Genomic DNA, 13,890 nt, shown 5'->3' on the forward strand with positions numbered 1-13,890 from the left:
CCTTCGACTAATCTGCAACATGCTCTTGAAGCCAACTTGTACTGGCAGCTTTAAGAAGAAAATACCAAATTATCTATATAGAAGAAATCACTACCAAAAATACTTGATTTCTTTAATGTTCAAAATAAGTTTGGCAACAATCCACCTAACATTACAAAAGGACACCTCAACTATAGAACTTTTCCCTCTTTTACGCCTTTAAGATACTAAACCAAAAGCAGTTTTGACTACAATTTATAGTTGACCTGAAGGAATTAGTGAGGTTACACATATCATTATTACTATTAATTTGAAGTTTTAAAGGCTCTTTATACTGTAAAGCATAAAGTTTTCTAACCAGTGTACTGAGAATAGGTTATAAGTACACCAATTATTAATTCCCTCAGCTCTCAGAAATGCCAGGTGGGGTCCTGGCTACATGCAAAGACACCTATTGGTTAGTGTCCCTGGACAAGCAGCCTCCAGGCTCAAGTGTCCTCTTACAGTTACCCCAGGAGCTAAGAATATTCATTTTTAATGTATACTCTGATAAAAAAGAAAAAAGATTGCCAAACCGTACACAAAAGCCACTATACTAGTAGTAGAACAGTTAAGAGCAGCCCCAGATGCCAGAATACCCGACTTCAAATTCCATCTCGCCCTTCCCTACATGTATGGCCTGGGGTAAGTGACTTAATGTCTCAGGCTTCAGTGTAAAATAGGAATATTAAAATAATTTACCTGATATGTTATAGGGAGAAATGGGTTATTCTGTGTAAAGCATTTAGCACAATGCCTAGTAGATACTATTTTCCACTCAAATTTTAGCTAACATCACAAATCATGATGTTTCTGGGAACTTTCATTTCCAACTAATGAAAATACAAACTAGATAACCTTTTTGGAAATGAGTTTGGTAATATTTATCAAAGCCTTTAAAAATACTGTATTTATAATTTCTTCTCCAGGAATTTATCCTACATGCATACACGAAATTTAATACAAAAAAGCTGATTAGAGCATTATCTGTAAAAAGTAAAGTTGGGAATGTATAGGAATAGACTAATGTTTAAAAATATCCATATGACAAAATATTATGAAAGCATTATTTTTCTTTCCTTTTAACAGGAGAAAATAAAAGTTTAATACATGTGCATGGAGAATTCACAGACATGATAAAACTATGAAAATTCTAAACACAGTGAGGCAATACTGGATATATAAGACATTTTTAGACAAAGGGGAAAGGAGGGAAGTGGAATATTACATTTCAGAAGTGAGAATGGGCAATTTACAGGTAGTTGAAGAGGGGAACACAGGTGGCATGCAAAACCTGGGAGGTGACTCAGAAACAATGGGACCCAGTGGGTCTCTAGTTACCAAAGCCATGCCTGAAACCCTCCTATTTACTGGACGTAATTCAAATCAGACTAAGGTGCCATCCTAAATTCTCCTTCCTGAAGCAGTTTTCTCAGTCTGAATCTGTAGGGCAGGAAAGGTCAAAGGTTCTTTCTGAGTCTTTTGTTTCTTAATAAGCAGCTTAAATCAATATCCCAAAAATCAGGGAAGCATTTTTTTCTCTAGACACTGTTAATTGGAAGAAAAACAAGGCATAAAAATTTTAAGTCCATACAGTTATAGGTATGCAAAAATATGTTTATGTGCATACAAAATGAAAGGGTAAAATACAAAGGTTAACAGTTGTTATATCAGGGTCATGATATTACCAGTATTCTTTCTCTTCTTGATTCTTTCTGATCTGTACAAAGAGATCAGAGTGCTTGTAAATCTCGGAATCTTTTTAAAATTTCCGGAGTGAGCATGATACTATCTCAACAATTTGTAAATTCTAAATAATGTTGGCCCTGGTCAGTATGCTCAGAGGTTAGAGCATTGACCCACACACCAAAGGGTCTCAGGTTCAATTTCTGGTTAAGGGAGTTTCCGGTTAGCTCCCATCCCCAGTCTGGGCTTGTGAAGGAGGCAACCAATCTATGTGTGTCTGTCTCTGTCTGTCTGTCTGTCTGTCTGTCTGTCTCTCCCTTCCTCCCTCCCATCCACTTTCTGAAAAGCAATGGGAAAAAAATTCTCAGGTGAGGATTAACCAAAACTAATAAATAAATAATGCTGGTCATCACAAGTATTATTTAATTTTCAAGTTCAATCAGTAAACTCTTAAACTGTCACTCATACAAATATAACTCATACTTTATGACATTCACGAAGTCGTTTAAATTTGAATGGGCATTTCAGAAAGTTATCTTCTTGATTATCCTGGTGTTCAAGGCAGTGAGACCTAAAAAAACCTGACTGTCTCTGCTTCAAAATGTAGGTCTGTGCCCATGGCCCACTTTTGTTTATACCTCATCTCTTCATCAATCACTGGTTAACCCTTTACACCGGTGAAGTAAAATAACCAGTCTGAATTTGTAAAGACTTAAAAATAAAAGAATATTTCAAGAGAAAAAACTTTAGTTACATGAAAATATGCCAGCCCACCTACCACTGCCAAAGAGAAGTACCTGAGAACTTACTTAATTATCGGGATTAAATTATTTTTTACGAGCACATCAGCTATTCTAAATATCCTGAAGCTCCTAGAATGCTTGAAATACACTTTTTTTTGTAGGTAGGTTATACATATAAAATCTCATTCATGTTATTTGATAAATGTAATTTTTCATCACATTTAATTAATTAAAATATGCTTTTGTTGATTTTTTTTAGAGAGAGGAAGGGAGAGGATAGAGAGATAGAAACATTGATCGGTTGCCCCCTACTGAGGATGGAGCCTGCAACCTGGGCATGTGCCTGACCGGGAATCCAACCAGTGACCTCTTAGTTTATGGGTCCACACTCAACCAATGAGCCATACCAGTTGGGCACATTTAATTTAATATATGCCAGTCTTACCTGTTTTTAAGTAATAAAGCTTGAACTAATTAGATTTTGTTTTATAATTCTCTGCTTAAAGAAAACTTGAAAGCATTTGCGGTAATTCTCTCTTTTCTTCAGAATGTATTTTCTCATTAACTTGTAAGTTAATGAAACAAACAAAAGACTTGTTTTTATGAGATTAATACATTTTTTATTAATGGCAACAATCGTACCTTCAGAGACATAAGCAAAAGGTTTATTCCGAATAGAAAGCATCGTGAATAGGTTGAATGAAAGCGCCACAAAAGTACCAACTAATAATCTTCCCCTAAAAAAGAACAATAACATCACCATTATTTTTTTCTTGGTAATATCAATATGTAATTTCAGCATGTAGAGAGACTAAGAAAGAAATGGGAAGGCAGAGTGGCCTGCTTCTATGGTTTGATATTAGCAGAGCCACAATCTGAACTTGGTTTCTAGCCCTATAACCCACCCTACACAGGACAAAAAAAGACTCTTAGCATTAACACTATCTTCTTACAGGTAACTGCTGTTATAAATCTGTATGAATGCTAATGGTATTTGGTTTATAGTACACTGGACAGGTCAGACTGTCCTGAATTAAACTGACCAAAAGTAGGTGAAATCCATATAGTTGGCAACTATATTGAAAATAATAACAATTTCTACAGATGCTACTAAAAGATTTTGAGGATCAAATTATAGAAGACCAGACGGGACTGGCTTAGTGTGTTGCCCTGCGCCTGGAAATAACGAGGGACTTGAAGCCATGGTAGAGAGGCGTTTCTCTGCAGTACAACGGCTTGGGAACAGGAAGGGTGAAAAGACGGAATCTTGGGATTTGGAGATTTTGGGAAATACCAAAGAAATGAATTCTGCCATTCTCTGAACTCTAATATTGACCAAAGTAACAGCTATTTAATAATATGCCAATTAAGTTAGTAATAGTAAATTATATGTTATGTGAAAATCTTACGTGTGTATCTCGGGCTGCTCCAAAAAGCGCTCTACACTAAAAGAAAGAAATAATGTATTAAATAAGTCCTATAAATGATAAAATTAAAAAGCTTTATTAAACAAATTATTAACCCAATAAATTCACAAAATCTTTAATATGATAACCAACTGTTGATTATTAGCAATAATAAGGCAAGGAGACTCATTATCCACAATATGTAATGCCAATCTTTCTCTCCAGACCTGTTCCAATGGGTTTGTAGTACTAAGCATTACAGCACATCTCACTGAATCCTTTCTTTCATTCAAGCCTACCTATAACTGGATTCAGTAGCCTCAAAGGTCATAAAAGAGGACGAAAAGGAGGGAGAATAGTCTAAAACATGAATAAACTGTACTATCAAAACTCCAGCATAATGCCCTAACCAGTTTGGCTCAGTGGATAGAGCACTGACCTGCGGACTGAAGGGTACTGGGTTTGATTCTGGTCAAGGGCATGTACCTTGGTTGTGGGCACATCCCCAGTAGGTGGGCAGGAGGCAGCCGATCGATGTTTCTCTCTCATCAATGTTTCTAACTCTCTATCCCTCTCCCTTCCTCTCTGTAATAAATCAATAAAATATTAAAACAAACAAATAAACAAAAAAAACTCCAGCACTTTTCATCTTAATTTGTATACCCTATAAACCAGACTGTCTCTCACTGGATTGTTTATGTTCCCAAAGGTAACACAAATGGCATTTAGAATGACAGTAACATCATACACAAATGTACCTTTCCTTTAATATAAAGAGAGCTCCCAACTGTGCCAACACTGTGGAGGCAAACACAGCCAGGACCTCCAATCTTTCAAATCTGAAATCAGAAAGTTCATTAGGTCAGCAAAATTCTTTCAATTCACAAAGCAGTACCTTTAGAATACATTCACATTCATGTATTCAACTCATTCAATATACATATGTGCTTACTATAAGCCAACCATGGTTGGAACAGACTACGGAGTTTCTAAAATAAACATACAGATAAAGAGCGCCTATTTATACAACATACATTTCCAGGACCCACTTATGGCTCTTATTTTTCTAGAAATAACTATGTATTATCTAATTAACAGCTAACACTTAATTGACTCGTCTCGTATTAGATAAGGTCAAAGTGCTTAACATATTACCTCATTTTACCTCACCTTATGAGGGTTACTTTATCCACTTAAAAAAAAAAGAGAGATCAGAAACTTGAAACACAAAGAGAAAAGGTAACTGCTTAGAGTCAGGTAACTAACAAGTGGAGGAGTCAGGTTTTCAAACTCGGGCACTCTGGCTCCAAAGTTCATGCTTTTAACCACTTATTATACTTATACACATAATCACTAAATTATCAAAGTCCCCATGTACTCCCCAAACTACTTTTGAGTTGGATTTCTGTCACTTAACAACCAAAAGACTTGGGTCAGAGTCACAGATTTTCAAATACAAATATTTATACCTGACAACTGATTATCATAGTAATAACCGAACTCTACCAAATTTCAGTGACACTTATATCTTCATTTTGCATTAACATCTTACGTTTACTTTGTCCCACTGTTTACGTAGAAACAAAACACAACAAAAACAATCCTAATATTGTTCAAAAGAACATAATCCCAATGAATGATATGGTGAAGACAAAGAGTAAGTTTGGTCCAAGAATTTCTTTACCAAAGTAAAATTCTTTTTTCAAGTTGTTTCCTTAAATTGAAGGAACTCATATTTTTCATATATATATATGGATATATATTTCAGAGAGGAAGGGAAAGGGAGAGAGATAGAAACATCAATGATGAGAGAGAATCATCAACTAGTTGTCTCTCACATACCTTCTACTGGGGACCAAGCCCACAACCTGGGCATGTGCCCCAACTGGGAACTGAACTGTGACCTCCTAGTTCCTAGGTCTATGCTCAACCACTGAGCCACACCAGCGGGGCTCTAATAGGTATTTTTTAAAACCTCTAATATAAAAGACTATCGTTCAACTTTCAGTATTTTCTAAAACTATAGGAAGAGAAAACTCAAATTCTTTAGTCTATTGCTATAAAAAAATCCAGTCTTAATATAAAAATCCATCTTTAGCCCTGACTGGTTTGGCTCAGTGGATAGAGCGTCAGCCTGCGGACTCAAGGGTCCCAGGTTTGATTCCGGTCAAGGGGATGTACCATGGTTGCGGGCACATCCCCAGTAGGAGGTGTGCAGGAGGCAGCTGATCGATGTTTCTCTCTCATTGATGTTTCCAACTCTCTATCCCTCTCCCTTCCACTCTATAAAAAAAAAAAAAATCAATAAATTTTTTTTTAAAAATCCATCTTTGCCACTGCATTTATGTTAAAATATATCACATGTACTTTAACATCTAGAAGACACACTTACATGAAAATCCTCTGTACTCTCCTATTTAAATATTTTACATTTTTTAATTTTTATTGATTTCAGAGAGAAAGGGAGAGGGAGAGAGAAAGAGAGAAACATCAATAATGAGAGAGAATCATTGACTGGCTGCATCCTACACGCCCCCTACTGGGGATTGAGTCCAGGCATGTGCCCCTGACTGCAATAGAACCTAGGACCCTTCAGTCCACAGGCCGACGCTATATCCACTGAGCCAAACCAGCTAGGGCTCCTCTGTACTTTCTCTAACTAAAATGAGATTCCCCAGCCCGCCGGCATGGCTCAGTGGTTGAGCGTCAACCTATGGAGGTCATGGTTCTATTCCTGGTCAGGGCACATGCCCAGATTGCAGGCTAGATTCCCAGTGCGGGGCATGCAGGAAGCAGCCAATCAATGATTCTCTCTCATCATTGATGTTTCTATCCCCTCTTCCTTCCTCTCTGAAATCAATAAAAATATATTTAATAAATAAAATAGGTGATCCTATACAATGGGCGCCCGCTCTGAGAATTACTAAAAGCATCATTTTCGCCACACACACACACACACACACACACACACAAAATAAAATGAGATTCCCCGAAACTAAAGAACTTAATTTGAAAATTCTATATTTTTTTATAAAATAGAAAATAACATAATGTGAACATTTTAATATGACAAATTTAAATATTCATGTTTCTTATCTAGAATCCACTTGCAAGACCTTTTTCTATCTACTTTCACTATTTGATTATTCTACTAAGCAGGCAGCATTTGTTTTCTAGAACTAGTGTAGCTAACTCTTTATTGGCTAACTAGAGGCCAGATGCACAAAATTTGTGCAAGGGGCTTAGCTCTCCCAGCTCCGGCTACCTCCGCCCTCACAGCCACCGCAGCCCCGGCTTCGTCCGGAAGGTTGTCTGGACGGTCGTTCTGCTGTTCGGCTGTCGGGTCCAATTAACATGTTACACTTTTATCATTATAGAGCTTTTATTATTATAGATATAACTATTATTTTAATAGCAATAAGTTAGCAGAAAATAAAATAATTTGAACTTACCCAAATGAATAGACAGGGCTGGGTTTCCTCATCATTACCCAGTAACTTATTAAACATGTCATTAAACTAAGTAAAAAGAAAAATAAATTTAGTGTTAGATCTACAACTAGAAGAGAATATGCAGGAAGAAATTAAGTTTTCAGAATTACTAAATTACTGAAAGTTATCATTATACAGATTAAATTAACTTACTTAATAAGTTAAAATCTATTCACAATGAACATCCTAATACATGGCAGTTTTAACATGTGGAGAAACTGAAAGAGGATGATACATCATCAAGTTGGTTAAACAGAACCTAAATCCATACCTTCTCTGCTCAATAACTTATCCACCCTAAATAGTTTCCATAACTGAGCATGCAAAAACTGACACAGTAATAATAATAGTAATACATTTCATTCTAGGCATATACAATAAATCTTAACTTTTATAAACTTTATTTAATCTTTGATAAAATGTAAGCTAAATATTAACAACACCTTAACAACATTCTGTATGGGACAAAATGATCATTTTCTAATGTAGTGGAGATTCACTCTAAAACTTACTACATGTAAATTTCAGGTAATTCAATTCAGATAGTTTTAGACCAATCAAGTGGACTTAATTATGTGATTAATGTAAAGACACCCTTATGACATATTTGTATGGCATGGATCTTGAAGATATAAAAGTATTTTGCAACACTTATATGGAGCAGGGAGCCAATAGATTGTCTCTCTAGCTCATAATTACTCACTTCTTAGCTACTTATTTGTTTTTCCATATACAGTTACAGTGGGACCTAATATGTCTTATGTGACCCTGTTCCCTAGCCACAGCTGACTCACCCACAGGTAGGCACTGAAGCACCTGATCTAATGCCAGGATATTATCTTTTCTGTTGCTATGTAAATGGGGTATTTTCTTCCAGTATTTATGCTAATTTATTGTTTGTATATATGTTCGATATTGATAATTTTACTTATTTCATAGATTACTTTTCTTTAAACAAAGAAAACAGTGTGACAAATTATTTATTAGCTTCAAAATATTAGTAGATTTTTAAAAACTTACCTAAATAGATCAAAAATGGTCAGGTAAGTATAGGCAGTTAAAGCTGCAAAACAATTAAAATGTTACTGAATCCATGGTTAAGAAATATAGCAAATCACAAAAATTGTTCATTACCTCCCTGCACCACAGAAATTTGAGTCATTCATTAACTGAATAATTTGCCATTTATTTAGTGAACTTGATTAATATATGTAGTCAAAGTTAGTACAAAAGCTCCTTTAGAACTTAAATTCTAAATAAAGCAGTATATGCTCAAAAGACCTGTGAGCATATTTTTTTGCCTTCTTCTGTCATCTGACGCACTTGATCTAATATATTAAAATATATTCTTTGAGTAGCAGGATGAAAAAGCATGGTACATAAAAATATAAGAGGTCAAGACACAATAAAAAAAATTACATGTTTCTTCTTTCAAAAAAGAAGTCTCAAAATTCTACTTATAAACTGCATAGACCAAAGTACTAATATATCACAATACGAAGGAATCTTAATTTTTCAAATAGATTTAAAGTATTTAAAAAATATAGGTCATTCCAAAAGATAATGCCTAACAATTGAGCAAAACAACAGTTTTCAAGGCAATTTTCATATAGATTTTTCCCATTTAAATTTTTTTAGTTATATTTCAGAATAATATATTCTAGGTAAAGGAAGCTGTACCTTTACTAAAAATCAGAATCATAAGTCCTGGCTGGGTAGCTCAATTAGTTACAGCATCATCCTGACACGCCAAGGTTGTGGGTTCTATCCCTGATCAGGGAACATATAAGTGGAACAATAAATTGTTGTTTCTCTATTTCTCTTTCTCTCTCTTGCAAATCAATTTTAAAAATCAGAATAATAAAAGTGGCCCAGTCAGTGTTGCTCAGTGGTTGAGCGTCAATCTATGAATCAGGTCACGGTTCGATTCCTGGTTAGAGCCTGGGTTGCAGGCTGGATCCCCACTGAGGGAGGGCAGGTATGTGTGTAGGAGGCAGCTGATCAATGATTCTCTCTCATGGTTGACGTTTCTATCTCTCTCTTTCTCTCCCCCACTTCCTCTCCGAAATCAATAAAAACAAATAAATAAATAAAAGAACAAAAGTGAAAACTAATGATTAACACAATAAAAGTAAGACTGGTGACATACCTATACTATTAGTGGAACTGCACCACATAAGCAGGAAGCCAGTACATGTTAAGTTTATTGCACCAAACAGCAATATCTTCCAGGACTGTGAAAAAGAAAATCATTCTTATTTGTATACTGCTGATAAATTTCACCAAATCTGTTCAAGTTGCTATAGTTCATACTTTTAATATTCAAAGGAATAAGTGCAACTTACTTCAAATGTCAGAGTGTCACATTTTCTAAATTTATCAAAATTATCATTAACCAAGTTGTATATATTATAACATATAAATGTAAAAGAATAATTCCAAAAAAGGAATTACTCATGAAAAAAATAAATTCTGAACCCTAGCCAGTTTGACTCAGTGGATAGAACGTAGGACTGTGGACTAAAGGGTGCCAGGTTCGATTTCGGTCAAGGGCATGTACCTCGGTTGCAGGCTCTATTCCTGACCCCAGTCGGGGTGAGTACAGGAGATAGCCAATCGATGTGTCTCTCTCACATCGATGTTTCTCTCTCTCTGTCTCTCCCCCCTCTCTATAAGAACCAATGGAAAAAATATCTTCGGGTGAAAATTAACAAAAATAAAATCCTATATAATAAAAGGCTAATGTGCAAATTGTCCCCTCAGGAGTTTGACCGACAGGGAGTTTGACAGCTCGCTATGATATGCACTGACCACCAGGGGGCGGCGTGGAATGAAGGAAGGCCCTGGCTGGCAGCTGGAAGTTCCCCATCAGCCTTGATTGCTGGCCAGGCCTAAGGACCCTACCTGTGCACGAATTTTGTGCACTGGGCCTCTAGTAAATTCATAAATACAAACATACATACATACATACATACATAGATTCTGACACATAAACTCAAGTATCATTTTGTTTCTATAAAAAATATACATAAAGACAGTGATAAAGCAAATGGAGCAAAAATGTAAGCAATTATGAATCTGAGTAAAGGGCATAAGGGAATTTCTTATACTAATTTTGTAACTTTTTTAAAAAATATATTTTATTGATTTTTTACAGAGAGGAAGGGAGAAGGACAGAGAGCCAGAAACATCGATGAGAGAGAAACATCGACCAGCTGCCTCCCGCACACTCCCCACTGGGGATGTGCCCGCAACCAAGGTACATGCCCTTGACTGGAATCGAACCTGGGACTCTTCAGTCCACAGGCCAACGCTCTATCCACTGAGCCAAACCGGTTTGGCTAATTTTGTAACTTTGAAAGTATATCAAAATAAAGTTACCCACCCCTCCCCAAAGGGCAGTACTTAGTTATTTCCCAATAAGTTATATGCAGTAGGACCACATAAGGGGGAAAGATTATCACAGTTTGGAAGTTCATAGAAGAGAGAGGAACTGATATACACCTTGAAAATAGCTAGGAATTAATTAGAAGAAGGAAGGGCACTCTAAACATAAAAAAAAGAGATCAAGTGAAGTGTTTTTCATTTTTGTCCTATTCCACTCCCTACAAGGAAAGGAGACGTATGATTATTTGAAAGTAGAGTTGTAAATTAGTGAGAAGGCAGTTATTTGGAGATATATGCCCCGCTGGCGGGCTCAGTGGTTGAATGTTGACCTATGAAACAGGAGATCATGGTTCGATTCCCAGTCAGGGCATATGCCCGGGTTGTGGTGGGATTAAGAGATTTCTATTTGCCTTAAAAATTACTTTTTTTTTCAATGTCATGTTTGTGCAAATATTAAAATTAGGTTAAGAAATAAAAAATAACTTACCCTTCTGTCAGCTGCTACAAGTCCAAATTCCTGTAATAACTTTCCAAAAAAAGATCTTTGTGGTTTTCGAAAGAGATGAATTGTCCCCTTTAAAACAAACAAAAATACACAAATCAGGATTTAAGTACCTATTCTTCATAGTTCTGTGATGTAATATAGTAATAACAACTAACATTTATTGAATGCTCAATACGTGCCACTTATTCTAGACACCTAACATATTTATCTATTTAACTCCCACAATAATTCCAGGAGGTGGAAAAAAATTTTAGTAAGTTTTCCAAGGGCACAATGATAGTCAATGGCTGATGAGGAATTCAAAGCCAGACCTTTTAGCTCCAGACCATACTTCATTGGATAAGGCAATTATGAACCAGAAAAGCAAAAAGTTTGCTAAATGGCTCTACTGGAAAGAAAATATTTCAATTTACCTAATCAAAACTATATATATGAAAGGGTTGGTAAAACTTACTGTAGTGAAGCCTCTGAGGCTCTTTCTTAGGCATTCAAAGTACCTGACGCCTGTGGCTTTTGCTAGCACACGGTTTGGGGCTGGCAGAGAAAGGCCTGGCAGTAGGTTATCACTCAGAGAAGAGACTGAGTGGTGACTAGAGTGGGGTTAACTACTCAAGATCAGAAACCATGTGGGAAAGCCTTAGCATAAAGGAGAGTTCAAGCACACATGGAAAATTAGCGTATGATTCTGGCATCCCAACATTATGGGAGAAAATATGAGTTGACCAATAAATGGTGTTTAGGAAAAGGTAAATCTGGATCCCTACTATACCCCTTATTCTAATTTATTTTTCTTTTTTTGCTTTTTAAAATTTTATTTAGATTTAAATTTTTTTATGGTTTTAAAATTAAAATACAAAACTATAGAGTATTTGAAGAAATACTAATGTATAATTTTACAATCTTGGAGTTGGAGAAGACTTTTCTTTTTATTTATTTATTTATTTCAGAGAGGAAGGGAGAGGGAGAGAAATTAATGATGAGAGAAAATCATCAATCGGCTGCCTCCTGCACACCCCCTACTGGGGATCGATCCTGCAACCTGGGCATCGAACCCCGAGTGGAATCGAACCCGGGACCCTTCAGTCCACAGGCTGACGCACTATCCACTGAGCCAAACCAGCTGAAGACTTTTCTTAATAGGACATAAAACCAAGAAGCTGGGAAGGAAAAAAATCGATCAGTTTTGCTATAACTTTCACATTGGAAGACAATACCCTAAATACAAACAAAAACCCTGGAAAGATAAACTGTGTGTGTGTGGGGGGGGGAATCAAAAGCAATTGTCTCTAGGGGAAAAAAATTCTTCATAACTTTCAATTGTCTTACATAATTTTATTTTTTAAACATATTTTATTGATTTTTCACAGAGAGGAAAGGAGAGGGATAGAGTTAGAAACATCGATGAGAGAGAAACATTGATCAGCTGCCTCCTGCACACCTCCTACTGGAGATGTGCCCGCAACCAAGGTACATGCCCTTGGCCAGAATCGAACCTGGGACCCTTCAGTCCACAGGCCGACGCTCTATCCACTGAGCCAAACCGGTTAGGGCTGTCATACATAATTTTATTGCTAAGTGCCACATTTGGGTTTAACAAAATACTTTCCTAGATGGTAAAGGTCATATTCACCTTAACAATATACTACATTTCTAGCTTACTAAAGTTGTCCAATTTGACTCAAACACTGAAGCTCCATGGAAAGCAGTGGAACTGGGTATCAGGTTAAAACTCATTATATTTTCTCTACTTTATGTATGTTTGAAGTTTTCCATAATAAAAAAAAAAAATTAAAAAGTACTTTAAGTATATAACCCTGAAGTGCTGAGCCAATTCAGTTGAAAATATACTATTTTCCTTTGGAATGGTAATAAATGCTAATCAGTATTCTCTGTTCTTTTTTTAAAAAAATATTTTTTATTGATTTCAGAGAGGAAGGGAGAGGGAGAGAAAGACAGCAACATCAATGATGAAAGAGAATCACTGATCAGTTGCCCTCCTACATGCCCCAAGCCTGCAACCCCGGCATGTTTCCTTGACCGGAATCAAACCCGGGACCCTTGAGTCCGCAGGCCGATGCTGTATCCACTGAGCCAAACCAGCTAGGGCTATCAAGACTTCTTGATCTATCCTACATCATGATTGAAAATTCTTTTTGCTGTTCTTAAAGAATTACGTGTGGGATATTTTGGTTCCAAAGAGAATTCTGCTTACTACTGTTATCACTGGGTATCTTCTAACTTCAGCCCACCTTCAATTATTTAAGTTTTTAAGACAATGAAAGTGAATAAAACACAGGCGGCCATTTCTAATGCCAATCTGATATTGAAAATAAAATAAAGGAGGAGGGAAAATGGCGGAGATATAAAGGGACGTGTCCTGTGCCTTCTCCTGGAGCAGATAAGGGTGAGCAGCTGAAAGAGGTAACATACAGCCCGAATAGGCAGAGGATTTTCAGCTGAGAGACTGTCTGCAGCTAGGAAAGACCAAGGACCCCCAGGAAAAAAAGGACAGTTGGAGACTGCGGCTGAAACCTCTCTTGGTGTGCTAGCGCAGCAGCAGAGACCGCGCCATTTTGGGCAATTGTTGCCGGCATCCAGAGACCAGCTACTAACCTGGCAACAAGGGATCTCAAGAAGCGTGACTGCGTGAACTC

General features: G+C 36.6%; 1 protein-coding gene across 1 annotated transcript in view; it reads right to left on the reverse strand.

Annotated features, from left to right (window-relative positions):
- Window positions 1-13,890, reverse strand: part of SLC30A6 (solute carrier family 30 (zinc transporter), member 6) — a 33,562-nt gene that overhangs the window by 10,818 nt on the left and 8,854 nt on the right. The window contains exons 2-9 of the mRNA XM_015566421.1: window positions 11,219-11,305; window positions 9,494-9,578; window positions 8,365-8,407; window positions 7,306-7,371; window positions 4,612-4,692; window positions 3,857-3,892; window positions 3,090-3,184; window positions 9-48 (exon numbers count right to left, since the gene is read on the reverse strand). Of these exons, the coding sequence (XP_015421907.1) occupies window positions 9-48; window positions 3,090-3,184; window positions 3,857-3,892; window positions 4,612-4,692; window positions 7,306-7,371; window positions 8,365-8,407; window positions 9,494-9,578; window positions 11,219-11,305 (533 nt within the window). The remainder of the gene's footprint in view (window positions 1-8; window positions 49-3,089; window positions 3,185-3,856; window positions 3,893-4,611; window positions 4,693-7,305; window positions 7,372-8,364; window positions 8,408-9,493; window positions 9,579-11,218; window positions 11,306-13,890) is intronic.

Source organism: Myotis davidii, unplaced genomic scaffold (genome assembly GCF_000327345.1).
Source record: "Myotis davidii unplaced genomic scaffold, ASM32734v1 scaffold238, whole genome shotgun sequence".
NCBI classification, from domain to species: Eukaryota; Metazoa; Chordata; class Mammalia; order Chiroptera; family Vespertilionidae; genus Myotis; species Myotis davidii.